This window comes from Primulina tabacum, chromosome 5 (assembly GCF_025594145.1).
Source record: "Primulina tabacum isolate GXHZ01 chromosome 5, ASM2559414v2, whole genome shotgun sequence".
NCBI lineage: Eukaryota > Viridiplantae > Streptophyta > Magnoliopsida > Lamiales > Gesneriaceae > Primulina > Primulina tabacum.
In genome coordinates, this window is record NC_134554.1 from 7,465,793 (window position 1) to 7,484,350 (window position 18,558).

General features: G+C 31.6%; 1 protein-coding gene across 1 annotated transcript; it reads right to left on the reverse strand.

Moving 5' to 3' along the window:
* Positions 1–8,055: 8,055 nt before the first annotated feature.
* LOC142546078 (putative polyamine oxidase 5) lies at positions 8,056–9,969 on the reverse strand. The gene has a single exon (XM_075653584.1). It carries the CDS (start codon positions 9,836–9,838, stop codon positions 8,225–8,227), a length of 1,614 nt encoding a protein of 537 aa, XP_075509699.1. The 5' UTR covers positions 9,839–9,969; the 3' UTR covers positions 8,056–8,224.
* Positions 9,970–18,558: the final 8,589 nt, after the last annotated feature.

Below are 18,558 nucleotides of genomic sequence, written 5' to 3' on the forward strand. Positions count from 1 at the left end.
AAGATATTAGTAATTCGAATAACATGATTAGCAGTGACCCCAATGGCTCAAGTTTATGTTGTGCATTTACGTATACTCGAGCTCGACTTGAATAGAACTTGAGTAAGTCTAGCATTTGAACTCGGATTGAACTTGGTTAGAAGCAAAACTTCGTGTAACAATGATTCAAATTTCCTATTAGAGGGCAAGAGACTGATAATATATGTTAATTGGCAAAAATTAATTATCTAATCTATATCGGGAGAAATGCTAAGGTTGCATTTGGATTGACGATGGATCTGGATTTAAAGATTTCAAATCCGTAACAACATATTTATTTAGTTGTCTGGATATATCCATTTGACTATAGATTTTAATTTATCAATTAATTAGTATTTTGAATGTGGATCTGAAATTCAAATCTAACACAATGAAATAAATTCAGATAAATATTGATGATTGTAGCATATACTTTTATAAAGCAATTATGATGCAAAAGACCGTGTATTGATATAAAGTTTATGCTATGAGTGGTGAGAAAGTCCCTTAAAATACCAATATCTTATGATTTAGACATATGGATTCCTCCTAGTTAATCTAGATTATATGTTCTTGTTCTTTAAATAAAAGAGTTTCTTTCTTTAATGACTTTTTTTAAAAAAGCAAACTTTGATGTTAATATGATAACATACTATAACCACATAAATTCATTCTAATTAGCCAATAAAAGATTGAAGATGTGTGATATATATAAACTATAAATAATGTTAACCTCACTTTTCATTTTGGTTCGACAAATGTGGGGCAAGATCATTATCAATCGATATGATTTATGGTAGCTAATCTTAGATTTGCTATTAAAACATGGTCCATTCTTTTGTTTTATGTCATGGTTGAAGAAAATATACGCATTCAAATCAACTATTTTTGTTGGAAACACACACACATTTCTCTACTACGAAACAGGAAAGTATGTTTGAGGAGATTACTGATAAATAAGTTCCGATAGAGTATGTCTATTGTGAGACGTTCTTACGAATCTTTATCGATGAGACGTGTCAACTCTACCGATATTCACAATAAAAAAAGTAATACTCTTGGCATAAAAAGTAATAATTTTTTATGAATGACCCAAATAAAATATTTGTCTAACAAAATATGACCGTGAGACCGTCTCACACAAGTTTTTAACATTCCGATGATATGTTTGTATCAAATCAATTCATAAATTTATATTATTTATCTAAATAAATAAAGGGAAAAAGGGTTATCCATTGATTAAACATGCACAGTAACTTATTTGACCTATTGCTCAAATATTGAATTATTTAAAATAATGAATAGAGGTAAAATAATAAAAGACATTTCAACTCCAAAGCAACCCTATCACGAGTTGCTGAAGTAGAGCCATTGTTGTCCATGATTAGCTATTACTAGGTTATAATTATAGATACGTATGTATTTTATATGTCATTATTAATAATATAGTTATTGTAATTTTGTATTATCGGATAAACAATGTAATTTTATTTTTGTATATTTTTGGTGTTGTTATTTTGGTATTTTATATTATCAAATTTCAATTTTAGTACGTTGTTGTTGTTTTTGTTTTTGTTTTTGTTTTCCTCCCAATTTTGATCTTTTTTGACAAGGTGTTGATTTGATGTGGACATGACGTCTAGATCAAAAGACTAATTTAAACCAATTGTGTAGTTTTTGCTTACCACTAAATCTAACACAGTAAGCATCGTTTGATCTGAGTAATGTGATGATTGTAAGATTTATAATAACTGAGATGTGTAGATAATTAATGTAGTATTATAAATATATATGATATTTGATTTGAGTATAGTAGTCATGACAAGCTCACATCATTGATCATGTTTCACCCTTCAATTGGAGTCGAATGTTGAATATTATAACAGTGATTGTCCTCTGTGGTTTTCGTGTATCGTAACCAAAGAATCTTTGCCTTAGTCCTAAATGGATTGGTGTTTTTACAACAAAAGAAAATAGTAATGACAAGATTTGTATAATCTACACCCTTGTATTCCTTTCATGTTCACCTAAGTAAACCAAACAACATTATATTAAATCTTGGATTAGGTCACCTTTCTCTTGAAATGTAAGAGAGCACGAAATGACTTTACTCAATAATTCTAACACATCGAGAACTCGATCAACAAGTAGACCTCGATGGTGTTCAACCCCTGCATCCCCACCTTCTGCAGTTTGAGTTATTCCAGAAATTGTTTAGATTTTCTTGAGTTACTCTAGTATTTGTTTAAATTTTCGCGGTTTTTATTTTCATAATTCCTATTCTTATTGGTCATTTAGAACTATGTTTGCGCTAGAGCAAATGAAGTTGGGTTTTAATTGGGTGAAAATAAAGGACAAGATGCTAATATTACACAGGCATGGAGTGATGCTTTTTTCTGTGTACAACAGTTGGTCACGAGCCTGATGATTGTGTGGGTGGGAGGAAAACATGGTAACGTGTTAAAAAGTGTGTGTCAGAATTGATTGTGTTAAAAAATATAGATAAATAGATAAGTTTGTTTTTGGAAGCTACGGTTACCAAATTTCTCTATTGTCTATCTTTTTTCTGTTTCTGGAAAGTTTCATTAGAAAACTTTGATTTATTTAACATATATATTGTACATATTCACTCCAATTGAAGTCACACCATTAGTTAGATCTCCTAACATACTCAATCAGCAATACGACAAGCCCTGACTGATAGATATACGATCGATCAACCAGACGATAAGTTGGGTGATCAACTCTAACTTCTACAACTATTTTCATTTTTCTTCTGTGTCGAATCAGTGTGAAGGTTGAGTAGAGTATGCAACAAAGTGTTAACGCACATCGACCCTGATGATTTGACATGACAATTAATTTGTGCTCTGAGGTACTGCTAACTGTGCTGATATAACGGTGTGGTGTGAGCATCAAGACGAATGTTTCTATGCTTGAGAGACTATTCATCCATGGTGATTCGAGAACTTTGTTGTGTTCTTTCATTATTGATAGACCTTTTTGTGTTCTGATTATTTTCTCTCATTCTTCTGGAATTATACCATTTTGTAAAATCCTCTTATCACTGTCATATTCATATCCAGATTTCGTATCATTGTCTGTAAATCATGTCATCTGTCCTTAATATCTATCCTAATTAATCCCAAAAGTTACTAAGATGTTTTTTTTCCAAGTTACTATGGTTGTTGAAAGTAAAAGAAAAACTCCAACAGTGCACATATTGGAGGGGTCCTAGTTTTTTTTAATAAACATGTTGGATTGTGTAAGCCACCATCATAAATAGAATATATTTCCAATTTTGTTTTGGTTTTTTTTTTTTACTTATCAGTGCTTAAATTATTATAAATTACATTTGTAACCAAACAAAACAATTGATTGACAGATTGGATTGAAAATTTGAATTACATATAAAAAAATATACATCAAGTGGCTAGTTATATATTCTTATTCAATTTATATTATAAAAGAAATTAAATTACCTAAATAATTTATTAAAATGTAACTTTCGTATCTTGTGAATTGTTAATTTCTATCTTGAATTACTTAATTCTTGAATTACATATCAATCTATTTATATAAGAAGTAAGTGGGCCAGCTAGTTTTTGTGGCAATATTATTTATTTTATTTTATTTTTGACAAAGCAAAATTTTCAATAATAGAGTAACGAAGAACAGCTCTGTTGATTTAGACTACTCGATGTCACTCACAGATGTCCCCTTTACCAAATATCAATCCCAAACAAAACTCTGAATTAGATTTGCTATTTTGCTTGCTATTGGTGAAATTCAAATGTCACACACACGTACATACATACATACATATATATATATATGAGATAAAAATTAACATGAATATTAACACATATACTTGTAAGACAAAAATTTATATTCATTTCGCGAAAAAAAAATATGCGAGAAAATTACAATTTTGATTTTATAATTTTTTTTAAATTTTGATCTTTTTATATTATTAAATTTCAAATTTCTTACGTTATCTTTGTATTTTTTGCGAATAATAGTGATTTGACGCAAATGTGACGCTCATATATATAGTGTCATATCGAGAATCTTGATGAAAAATTAATATAATTGTCAAAAACTAAAACATATTTACATGCCTAAAGCTCAATTTTTAACAGTCTACATAACCAAAATTGTAATTTTCCCAAAATATACTGAATATCATGTTTGAAATCGATTAATAGGGTTCCATTTGTTGAAGCCCTCGACGGAACACGAAAACTCCATCGCGGAGAATGTTTAAGGATATATCCATGATGAGAGGAAAAACGAATTATCATTTTTTTAGTTGAAAAAGTGAACACTTATTTCGAAAAAAAAATTCTGAAACCTTGAGACTAAAAGTTTGTAGATTATATATGTATATATATATATATTTTAAAAAAATCTGAAACACTCATTTTATCACTCGATCCTCTTATATAACTTGAAACCTTGAGACTAAAAGTTTGTAGATTATATATATATATATATATATATAAAAGTTGCATATCTATTGTTCACATTTATGTGAGTATCGATGAAGTTACATTTATTTATTAGATATGATGAAACATAGAAAATTATTGTCGTTAGTAGAAAAATAATTGAGAAATTTGACATGGTGTCGAGGGAAATCCATGACACCAAATAGTTTTTGGCTTATATGTGTAGAAGAAGACCTATCGATGGATAATAAAACCTAAGATAGATAATGCATGCAAAAACACCTCTATTATGCTTGGTGTCTCTTAGTTAAGGACACTTTGGAAGCAAGCACGAGTGAATCTGATTCCCAATTTAATAACAAGATACGGGATGGGTCCTCAAATTTACTAAGATTTCATCCAGCTCATTCCATGTCCCCAATTATATTCACCATTAATGCCCACCAAGATTTTCTGTTAAATAATAATAATAATAATAATAATAATAATAATAATGTTTGGTAATCTTTGGAATCGATTGTTTTTGCTTGATTCGGGGAGTAGCTTCTTAGACATTATTATTATGTGTGAAAGAAATCCATGAATTACGAATGAAATGTAAAAGGAACTGTCCTGCTTGTCCCAAGATGCACTTACATTCGAATGGACTTGTCCTCTTGTTTTCCTTTTTTTTTTTTTTTGCCGATTCTTTCCTTTGGATTATGCATATATGAGCAGTAAAATATGTGACGAGGGTTCGATCGGGTAGCATTTTTACATGTTCATTGCTAGTTTTGCAACCACTATATTGCTACGAGAAATGACGCACAAGACAAGATTTATGGAATTTAGTGATGTACAATATGCAGCTATTGAGCCGACGGCCTTTCCACTCGGCACCGTCGGAGCGCTCGATGAGATGGTGATTGTTTCTTTCTGTTTTAGCAAATAATTTGCCTAGGACTTTTATGATTGATTAATCCATACATTATGTCGGTAAGATAATGCCAAAACAATTTGAATACTCGAATTACTTGTATGGGGATTTAGTCTCATGCGCTTAGCGTGCGTGTGCTTGAGCACTCATTCTTTGTACAAAGGGGATGAATATATTAATTGCGAAATGCTGCATGTGATCAATAGACAATCCAATTTGGAATTTGAGACTTTATTATAATTAGAGGGTCTTGATTCGATCGTTGTATCTATACCATATATCACGGGACAAATCCGACTTTATAACCTCAAATTGAATTTTACAAATTTACATTTCTCATCCACTTTTCGAAATTCAAAAGTTAAATATGATTAAGTTTCGATTCATTACACTTAAACTTGTAATGTTTGACGTCCGAGTTTCCTATATTTCCCTCTTTTTAGAACTTTGTTCATATACGTTATTATTATGTCTTTCTTAGATCATCTCCAACCCTGCACCAAAATACATATAAATAAATCCAAAACTCTAGCAGAAGTAAAAGATTGAACATATTTTCATTAGATTGAGAGTAAGGATCAAAGACCCCATGGTGCCTTTATCCTCGTTGGAACCATATTGTATTGTATTGCCCATAACTGTTAAGATTGGAACTTGAATCTAACTCAACCCCAAAAGGGTGCTCAAGGGGGAGGATTGTCCAAGCCCATATATACAACTCCCAGGTTATTTATACAACCGATGTGGGACAATTAACACACCCCTCTCACGCCCATTAATGAACATCTGGAGCGTGGAGTTTACAAATGACCCAATTATGGGCAACACGGGTGGCCTAATTATAGGCAGTCCAACACATAACGGTGGAACCCGGGCTCTGATAACATGTTAAGATTGAAACTTGGACCTAACTCAACCCCAAAAGCTAGCTCAAGGGGGGAGGATTGTCCAAACCCATATATACAACTCCCAGGTTATTTATCCAACCGATGTGGGACAATTAACAATAACATGAAAATGATTGTATCTAAACCACCGGCAAGCGGTCTTCTGCTATCGGATCAAACAAAAATTTGTGTTAATCTTTCAAAATTTTAAAATTTTGATATAAATAAGCAATTTAATAGTAAATTTTTTATATAAATAAAATATCATGTTTCAATCGATCTATTAATTAAGATCCTTTGAATTAATCACGTCACGTAACGATATATGAGTGTCAAATATGAGATATTTGATCATAGGCCAACTACAATTAAACACTCCGAGAGTGGTTGTTGTACTAATGATCACAAGTATCATGTTTTAATCGATCTAATAGTGATGGTCAGATGATATTTGCTCCCCATACTAGAGAGTGTTCATGTTTGCCTCTTGTATCAATAATCCACCATTCAGAGATGACTAAAACTATAAAAAGAAAGTCTTCTTAATTTATTAGTGTTTGCGCAGGTCTCATGTGCCACGTTTTTTAATATATATTGAAAAGGGTTCAAGGCTTCAATCTCGAGCTCAAGACCTTCTTGCTGGTGTCGCTGCGCAAGAATAACCGGCCTCCAGGGCCATACCTTTTATGAGGCCAAGGAGGCCACCGCCTCAAGGTCCGATCTTTGAGAGAGTCCAACATATATATTTTAAATTGATGACTTGCTGACATAGATTTTTTTTGGCTCAATATTAAATTAAAAGAAGAGTAATCTGATTATTTTTTGTGTATAATTGATCAAACTCGATTTTTTTTTTCAAATTCGATTTGTACAATTTAAATAATATCAAAAAGACTTTGGGACATTTGTTGATTTTAGAGAAATTAACAAGTTAGTCTTTAACTATTTTGATGAAGTATTTTATAGAATTTCAACATTTTTTTAAGATGGTACAGTGTTTGACAAAACTGAATGATTTATTTTTAAATACTTATATTACCTATAAGATTTTGTTAACTATCCTCATAACAGTTCCATAAGTAAAAAGAAGTTTATTGAAGTTGAAGTTAATAAACACTTAACTTCGATAAATAATATCACAAAATAGAATAAATGAACTAGCTATATTGTTAATTAATAAAGAAATTATTTGAAACCTACATTATACAAATTTGATATATATTTTTTCCTATAAAATAGTTAGACAATTATTATTTATGTAATTATTTCAAATATGTATTGACTTTTTTTTTATGTAATATACTGAATTTAATGTATTTATTATTTACTAACTGAATTTTAACATAATTTATAGCAATCAGATAATATATTTTTAAATTTTTGTTTGACGTCCCCATCCAGCATAGGTACGGCCTTGTCGGACTCACATGGCAATTATGCTTTGGAAAAAAAAAATATCCCTCAGACTTTTAACATGGAGAATTGAGGAACCCAAAAAACAATAAAAATAGAGAGTAGAAATTAGAATCACCAGCCAGCAAGTACCATCAGAGTTAATGAAGATCGATTCGGGCTAGTCGAAGGTGGCCGGCTTTTCCGGATCCTGTCCAGGTCGGAAGCTGGTAAAGCAACTCCAATGATAACAAAATGAGATGCTATGCTTCTTTATTTTTTGTTTAAAATATTAAAAATTTCGTGGCCTAACGCAATCAGGAGGCAGTTTTGTTTGTTTACAAGATCAAGACGCTACAATGAATCCTCATATCGAAAAAACATTAATTAATGAACATGAAAATGAAGTTTCTTGAATTTCATGTCCCCATCCATCTCTCCTTTTCACTAGACCAAAAACACAGATAAAATACTATATATCATCCCTGGATCTTTAACAAATCAATTGTAGCAGCCTGATTAAATCAGCTCTAATAATGCAGCAGCAACAAAATAATATTTCATACAACAAGACAATTATAATGCTCAAGAAGCCTATTGGCTTCCCTTAGCCCACTATAGTAAGCTCCGTGAGTAGTTGAGTAATGTGTTCTGTGTGTGGCTTCTCCTGCAAATAGGATTTGCAATGGTGGAGATTCAAGATTGGTGATTTGGGGCAATGGCTCAGCCAATGTATCTATGTCATCTATACTTGATCCAACCGCTACGTAACTGTATGATCCCAAGAAGAGTGGATTTGTGCCCCATTGAGTTCTTAGAACTTTTGAATACTTGAACTGGTTGGGATTAGGATTAGGATTAGTGTTCTTTTGGGGTAGGGATTTTGTCGGTAAGAAGTTCGAAATGGTTGTGGAGAACCCGTTGAGGATTTCATCATCGGTGAGGGATTCGAGTGCGAGAGCTTCTTCTCCAGCAAACCATGACAGGAGGACCCTTGAATTGTTGTAAATTGGACATATAAAGGATGTTTTTCTGATCCATTGAGGAATCTTGGGTTTCCTTAACTCGGAATCCGGGGGGTGGAACACCATTTGCAAGAAGGGGAATTTTGTGGGATTATTGGATTCTTGATCACAATTTGAGGGGCTAAGTTCCAAGAACACCTTGTTCACAACTCCATACCCAAGTTTCGAAATGGCTCGAGTCTTTGAACTAGGCAATGGAGGATTAAACAAGTCGTAACCTTGTTTAAGAACACCAAGTGAAACTGTGATAATAACATGATCCGCCTGAACGATCGATCCATCGCAAAAATGCAGCTTCACCGGCCTGTTTTCGTGGCCATTTTCCATGTGCGGAAGCTCTCTCTCACTATGAGCAGATCGCCACTCGATTTTCGCAACCTCGCGGTTCAACTGAATCATTCCAACGGGTAACACAGAGGCTAAAGATTCAATCACACGAGAGTAACCTTTAGCTATAGTAATCTCCTCCCCTGGAAACATCACGTACTCTTTCTCGGCAACATAATCAAGATCGCGCAAATCCCCTGCGGAGGTATAAGTTCTCTGTATCCCCTCGTGCATACCAAAAATGGCTTCTTCAAGCAATTTTCTGCTCCAATTCCCAACTCCATTAACACACTTCTGATCGTTCAAAAGCCCCAAGTAAGATTCAAGACCTTGCCTCAGAAAAGAACCCACACTCAAATTCTCAGAGCCAAGTTTACAACGCTTCAACACTTCGCAACAAACCCGAACACCATCTTCATCAACGGGCTTCTCCTGAACGAAATCCATCAAATTCTTGAAAAAACTCGAAATGGGCTCAACGAGAGATTTGTTGAGCTCATACCCACCTTCTGCAATAGTGACAGGATCTTCAAGAATCCCATCCATGCACTCCCACGGCTCCTGAGAGTGAAGTAGACCTTTCTCTTGCGCGATTTCATGAATCGGGCTGCCTCCAATTCCATGAATCCAGGTGGCCCCTTCCTCAATCCTGTCACCGCAGAACTCCAAAGTGTTGATTCTTCCGCCGATTCTGGCTCCACCCTCCACTACTGAAAGCTCGAAAAGCTGCTTCGAGTTTGCAGTTGTGTAGAGCTTGTTGGCTGCTGTGAGGCCTGCCATTCCTGCGCCAATTATCACTATTCTAGGCTTTTTGCTCACCATTTTTGTGTCCTTTTATATGGCTTGATTACAACTAATCACAGTTGCAATAATGAGAGAGATTTCTGTGGAGAGTGAAATGAAAATTGGGATGATATTTGTGAGGCGAGGATGAGTTACTGGAGAGGGTATATAAGCTTTATTTAGGTCAAGTGTGCGCCTTTTTCTTTAATTCTTTTTTTTTTTTCCTTTCTTTATTTTATTCTTTTGCAAATTTATTTAGCTAATAAAGACATGCCACGACTTTTCTTGAACACTTCACTTACCATTCTCTCCAACACATAGGCACACAAATTTTTATTAGATGGTTTTACGAGTCAATTTTATGACATATATATCATATTTGGGTAATTCATAAAAAATATTAATTTTTATGTTAAAAGAGTATTACTCATTATGATAAATATGAACCGTATCAAGGATTAAGATATGCGAGACTGTCTCACAAAAAACCCACTAAATAAATAAATTGATAAGAAAAAAATTATGAGTGTGGTTGAAATTCTCATGTCAACTTTGCTTCTGCGATCTCGATTGTTTAGAAGTGCGGTTGATTTGAATCGTGATAATCAAATCCATTAATTCAAACACAGACTAAGAGAACTAAGCATGCGATCATGACCATATGTTCATGATAGGTAACCGGTGCTTGGCGAAAATATTTGTATTCAATATGCGACAAACTTTAGACCATATTTAGAGTAGCAAACATTGAAATGGCCCTTTGTGTTGTTTAGCTTTATTCACCAAATTTTACCACAAGCGCATTTATATGCATCGGTAGAGAGCGGACGCGCGAGATCCAGTGAGAAGGGCTATTTCATACATTACGGGAGATAAAATTTCACAGTTTCTTTTTAAACAAATTACGCATTAAAATATTTAAGCCTAGTCGTCCCTTTCGGGTCGATCTCCCATATAAAAAAATAAAATGGAATCTAGGTTGAGAAGGGTGGGGAAAAATTTAGAGATTGATGTACAGTACAAATGATATAGGGTTTGATGAAGCCCGCCACCAACCTCACATGTGAATGAATAAACGATGGCCCACCAAACTGAACACACTGAATGGTTCTCATTACTCAATCATCCCTCCAATCAATACCAGTTGCCCTTCCAACACACACACACACACACAAGATTTCAACGACATGATCAATACCAATTATCAAGTCATGAATGTGTCGAGAAATTTATCTCGAATATAAATGATTTGTGAATGAATTTTTTTTTTTAAGAAATGTTTTGTCTCTCTTTTTAGTCAAAGGGATATGAAATTTTTTTCTCAGATACAATGGAAATATTTTGTATTTTTAGCTGACTAAATCAAATCAGAATTCAACAAACCAAAATTTTTCTTCTTCATATAATGATGCTATATATGTATAAACGAAAATTCGATTCAGAACAGACGTCACATTTAATCAAACATTGCATACTTTCATGAAAACCAATAATGAAACAAGTTGTTGTTTCAAAAGAGTTGTCTTATCCTTTGCGAATGATTCTGTGGTTTCCGAAGAGTTGTTGGGGGCGTTGCTCTCAAGTCCCCACGAGATCGATCCCGGTAATTTTCGCACGGTAAACATTGTTCGTTATCGACAAATTAAATAATTATAAAAATTGTTCTAACATGCCATATTCCCTATCTCATGTTTAAACTCATTATTTCCCTTTTAAATTCATGAAGTGTTTGTAAAATATTATACGTTTGATTGTGAAGAACTGAGAACAAATCAAAAGTCCTTAGCTAATTAATATTTGAAATAAATCTGAAAATTTGCTTAGACCCAACATTTGAAAAATAACTGAAGATAGGATTTGATGATGTATAAATTGAGGGTAATAATATTCAGAAATATTTTCATTTACTTAGTAAAATACCATAATCCCCTTTAAAGAATCAAATCTAAAATCGAACAAGCTTCACGGATATCGGAAAATGAAAAATCACTTTTCACATATATATATTCAAAAAAATGGAAAAGAGAAGATCAGGTTAAGATCTCCATAAATACATCGATGAGTCATTGCTAAATAAGATAAACCTAGTTCCTCAAATTTAACAAGATTTTATACATGTCAATCAAAGAATCAAAACAAATAATCTGCTGTCGGATAGAATATGAGAAAGCAAAAAAGAAAGAAAGATAGAAAGAAAGAAAGAGAATCAATTCTCAAAATGTTTTATGTTTATCATCGAATACTAGTTTAGTCAGTTATGGTATCTTTTGTATTTTGGCATTTTTAGATCATTTGATTTGCAATTTTAATCTTATTTTCATAAGAATACTTTTATGGCCACATCAATCACGCCATTAAGATAAATGAACAAATAAAGTTAGAATTAACTAGAGATTTTGACACTACAACGGACCAAAAACTTTTAAAAAATAATAATAATAATAATAATAAAAGTGCAAGGACATTAGATCTAAAAATTATATATTAAATTTTTTCGATATTTGAAGTACAAAATAATATTGATAATTAGACTATCTTTTTGCAACATCGGAATTAGCTTTTAATTAAAAATCTGACTGAATCTTCAACAGTGCAACTTTTCAAACACGTATAGGGTCTATTTTCATGTTCTATTTTCCGTAGATTCATTCAATATTTTCTTTTTGAAGGTCCATCATTACATATATTCCCTACATAATTATATCCTTTATTTTATAGACAATATTTAACTAGAAAGTAATATAGGTAAAACTCAAGATTTTGTAATCGTGATAATATTTTTGTAATTTAAATATGTTAAGGTTATTCAATCTTTGGATATATATCTCATTATTTTATTTAAGATGTAAGATTTGTAAGTTTATCTAAAGTTGTGTGGATAATTACATCGTGTATGGAGCTCGAAATTTAAGATAATATTGTGTATATATTTTGAATTTAGGATAAATAAATAGATCATGATCTAAGAAATTAAATAAGAAACTTTTGGATATAAGCAAGTAAATTTTGAGATATAAATTCAAAGTTGAAAAAATTATACCAGATAGAGATATAAGATTTGAGATGATATTGTTATACCTGGATAAAGATCCAACAAGAGGATAATATGATCCCTAAAGTTTGAAATTTTGGGAAAAATTAATATTAAGTTCGAAATTAATAAAGGATATTTTTGGGATTTAAGAGCAAAAATTTTAATTATACTAAAAAATAAAAGATAAAGCGAATATCTGAAATTAGACAAAAAAATTCGAAATTTTGCAAGCTTGGACGGGAGAATATTTTGAAAATATATCCAAAGAATGAATATATAGATTTCGAAATTATCTAGTATGATAGAAAAAAATTATAATTATCATATATTTAAATTTTGATTCAAAAGTACAAACACGAGGATAATACACTATCATGATAGCAACCACCTATCTATAAATAGGATAAGCTCCCATTCAGAATTTACACTGAAATTTCTCGCTCGGATAATCGGAATCTGATCTCTACCGTTCAGAATAAGCTTTCATATGTTTCTAATACACATATCCAAAATTCGGTCAAAACCAATGGTTAGTTTTTCGTTTATAACATTCGCAAGAAAACTGTTCATATTCTAGGCGAGAACAGCATACCTACGGTTTTTCATCGATAAACAGGATGAAACGACTTCTAAACCTGATCTCCGCTATTCATAATTTATTTGACGTACTTTTGAACATGATGTAAAATTTAATTCTGATCCAACGGTTCAATAAGGTGCAAAAAAATTTTCAAGACAGCTGATTTTCCGCGTGATGTGCTGCTGCTTTTCGAAGTATCTGTTGCATGATTCTTCCATGATTTTTGAATTCTTCAAGTTTTCTTCCAGGTCTAAGGTAAGTGAGCTTGTTTTAAAGATTTAATTTTGGTTATATGCATTTTTTTTTTGAAAATTTGGTCGAGTGAAAATTCTTCTTCTACCCCCTTCTGGTTACGATTGTCGCATGATGTATGTGTTGGCACAGTGAGGATTCAAATTGATATGAGAGAAAATCTAAAATATATTATATGACCCTTACGCGGTGGGGATGTAACCGTTATATGACATCGCCCCCTTACACGAGTAAAAATTAAGGATTGATAGAGTTACTATACCCTCGCCAGATAAATCAAAAGAAGAAATAGAGAAAGAAGAATCGGACACCAGTTGTAGGGCTGATAGTTGATGCATGAAGAATTTTAATTAAAAATATGTTCTTGTAAGTTTTTAATTCAAGTTATAAATATTTCCGCAGATTTTTATCGTTTTCAGAGTTACTATTGTATAGACAATTCTATTTCTATGGTATTTATGATATAAAATGGTTTTGGTTTATATTGTACTACGATACTTGTTGTTTAACAATAATGCTATTATTGAATAACGTCGGTCTCGACTAACCCGGTCTCGGGGCGTGACAATCCAAGTGAAAGATCCATATATTATCTTTTCCTATATTTTAGTCTATAAAAAAAATTAGCAGCACATTAAAATTTTCACGAAAATATAATTTTATATTAAATATATTTAAGCCAAAAAAAATCGGATGGTTTACGTGCAAGTTTCCATCGATTAATTTTTATCAAGTATAATTTCTCTCAAAACAATATCATTAAATCTTAATTCTTTAATAATCAAAAAGCAGTTCCTTTATGTAAATCTTCATAGAAGGCAGTGAAGATATTTAAGCATCGTAAATTGATAAAAAAAAATGTTTTAAAGGCATAATTAAATCCTAAAATCACAAGATGCTACGAAAAGTTAATTTAGGTATTAAATGTAATCTTGATATTCTTTCACCATATATGGAGCCAACTATTCTTGTAACTTTATGAGGTAAATTCATGGACACTTTATTCTTTATCTTTATCAAACATTGTCATTACTGTTCTAAGAGGGAGGGAATTTCGGACAGCGCATTAAAGTCCACATGCATTTTGGACGTTGTTCAGATATTTTCTTTCACGTGTGGCTCGTGTGAGATGGTCCCACGAGTCGTATTTTGTGAGATGTATCTTTTATTTGGGTCATCCATGAAAAAATATTACTTTTTATGCTAAAAGTATTACTTTTTATTGTGAATATCGACAGTGTTGACATGTCTTATAAATAAATATTCGTGAGATCGTATTTACTCAAACTGTTTTGTTTCCTGGACCTTGAAAGGAAGTTATAGTTGAATTCCGTATGAACTGAAAGGGGTGATGAAAGATTCAATATTTAATAAAGAAATCAAGGGCCCAATTCATTATATCCGAGTTTAATTAAAATATCCATGTGTTAAAATTTTTAACGTCATGTTCTCTGCTCAAAATTGCACAACGAGTTCATGTAACAACTAATTTATTCAATCTTGTTTTACGAAAACTAATTATAGTTGTACGTTGTAATACTTTCTTAATCAATTCAAATACTTCTCGTAATTTGATGTGGATCTTTCAAAGGTCGTCGGAGCGTGACTTCTCGATCCCGCGACTTGTTCAAATGATATGATTAAAAGATGGAAAAATAAATAGAGAATAGATAACTTCATAATGATAGCTTTGCATAAATTAAATAATAATAAGAACTATTATTATTATTATTATAGTGGTTTGGATTCTCCAAATTATCAGCATTAGATATGTGACTTAAGTTGATGCATCATTATCAAGGCTTGATCAAGAACAAGTCAAATTAATCCTCGAGTTCTCCAAATACTTAATATTAATTACACATTTTTTTATATTAATATAGTTCCTTGTATTGTGTCCTTTTTTTTTGAGTATGTTTGTTGTGAGACGGTTTCACAAATCTTTATTTGTGAAACGGGTCAACCATACCGATATTCACAATAAAAAATAATACTCTTAGCATAAAATGTAATATTTTTCATGGATGACCCAAATAAAATATTAATCTCACAAAATACGACCCATGAGACCGTCTCCGACAAATTTTTACATTTTCCTTGAGCACCTAATTTCTTTCCCTCTATCTTGATAGCTATTGAAAGTTGTGTTGAATAGGTATCTATGGGATCTCGAGCCATTAACATCTAGGAAAATTAATTTCCCGATAGGCAATAAGATTGGAACTTGAGATCATTAATCATATATTTATTATATATATATATATATATTGAGTTGAGATATAATATTAGCAAATATTACCTAATTTTTTCCATATATATATATATTTCTCACGTGAAAGGGAAAAAATTAGGTAATATTTGCTAATATATATATATATAACCAGATTTTTATACTAAAAGCAGAGGCGGAGGCACATACATTTGTACCCGGGCTTTAGTCCAAGTGGTCCAATTTTTTTAAAAATTTTTTTTTATATTTTTGGAATAATATGATAGTAGCCCAGGTAGATCAATTTAAAATATTAAAAAATTCTAGAGTTTAATATTCTAGCCCGAACAGAACCATATTTCTAACTTCACCACTGACCAAAAGTAACTAATTTTAAAAATAGAATAATTGTAATTCATATTTATGCTTATATTATGAAAGAGATAATTGAAAAACGACATCATAACGATAGGTGGATGAAATCTAGGTTTCATTTGAAAGCATCAAAATCTATACTATATTATTAAACTTGAACACGTCATAGTGGCTGATTTTGGTATTTCAACGTGACATGAAAGTTTTTTTACGATTTTATCCTTATAACATATGTTAAATAATTTTTATGGTGTGAGTTATTAATAATTTTTGTACATCTCTTTACATTTTCTTTTATTTTTTCTCCAACTGATCTGTAATTTATCTAAAATTTTAAATTATCTCAGTAAATCTTATATAATATCTAATTTATAAGTATCATATCCTAAAAAATTATATATATATATATATATATATATATATATATATATATATATTTACACAAAAATTATTACACACAAAAAAAAAAATTAATATGTTACGCATCCACGTAGAGAATAAAATTTTCCTTTCCAACTTCCAAACTAAGCCCTGATCAATTCACATCCATATTTCACACCACCTTGGATAGGACTCTTCGGCTTACGATCGCTCGCTCGAGTGTAGCGAAGATGGATAGTGGACCAACTTGTTAGGATAGGATTACGATTTACCTCTGCCCACCACCCCTCACGTTTTTCCAATAGAAAAATCCAAGTATATATATAAAGATGGAGCAAATTCTTCTTTATTCCATTAAATTTATTTTCATTTTTCTCATCTTTTATTATCCTTATTTTTTGTTGGCATATGAATTTGGTATTTCGAAAAATATAAATAGAAATTTGTGAATGGAAATAGCTGACGCATAGTTCGAACTGCGAACCATATAGCCCACAAATTATTGTAGTTTGTCTCCAAATTCGTGTACAAGTACAAAAATAGTGCAACCTGCCCAAAGAAAACTTTTGTTTTTTGGCGTTTATTTACTGGATTAATTAATTTTTATAATTTTTGTTAAGCATTTATTACATTTACGACATGCTTTCGCATTTATGTGATATGGATTATGAACAGTTAGTGTCTGATAATATCTCAAGAGAAATAAAAACGATTGGATAGCGTGACAGAGAAGAGGCCCAGTCAATAATCTATCCGTTTTCTTTTCCTTATTATTTACAATATTTTTAAGCAATGGTGGAACCGGAATAAATTATCTCTATTTATATTTTGTGTTAGAGCTTTTATTTTGTCACGTTTCTCTGAGTGTTTAACTATTAGTTCAAAAATTTTAGTCCACAGTTAAAGATATCAATATCTACAGTAGATATAATATTATCCATTGAAATCTGACTTCATTTTTTTACGATTCATCAAACGAACCAGATCAAGTCACTCAACGTCAGCAGCTTGACGCATGAGAACTTCTAACGATGTTACTCATTTCAGTATTACTTTCACTCATGCACGTTTATCCTATCAGAGTGATTACAGTAGACATGTCAAAATGAGCAAGTGGATTGTGTCGATGCAACTTATTATTTGGTGGGACGGGACTAAGGTGTAAACGAACCAATTCGTCTCGTGGGTTTTTCGATCCGATTCAAAAAATATTTGTTTCGTAAATGAATTTATCGAATTCAAGTATAAATATATATTAAATAAATAGATTTCAAGCTTTTCAATTATTTATTTTTGTAATAGTTTGAATAGCTCGCGATATTTGAATTTTTAGAGTCGAACTCGAACAAAAAATGTTAAAAAATCGAGCTTGAGGTCGAATATATCTATTTCGAACATAATTAGAACTTTAAATTTTTTTTATAATATTCAGCTCGATTCAGTCTGTTTACACCTTATACGGAAAATGACAGGTCAAAAAAGGCCAATTCAACCTACCTATTTTTATGTGATGGGGCAGGTCAGTTCGACGAGCATAGCCGGTTTTGAGTTAGATTAGATGGGGTGGGGCGAGGCCGGCATGGCAGGTCGAGAAATTGCAAATCCAATTTACCTATTTAATACGATGAGGCGGGTGGTTCGTTTTGACATATCTAAGTTAAAGCTAGAAAATCCAATGAAAGGGATGTAAATGAAATTCTTAAGACAATTAATTAGCAAACAAATATAAATAAAGTGACTGGTATGAGTATATAAATAACAATCAGTATCACGTATTCCAACATAAATGTGATTATACGAGAAATCATAATTTTAATACAATAAAATGACAATAAAAAAGAATATCAACGTTTTCAATTATTCATCCGTAACATGTCTGCAGAAAACTATTTAAAAACTGCAATACTATAAAAATTAGAGCAACAAAT

What these genes read in the sequence shown, in the direction of transcription:
- LOC142546078 (XM_075653584.1), bottom strand. Translation starts at nt 9,838, where the DNA reads ATGGTGAGCAAAAAGCCTAGAATAGTGATAATTGGCGCAGGAATGGCA.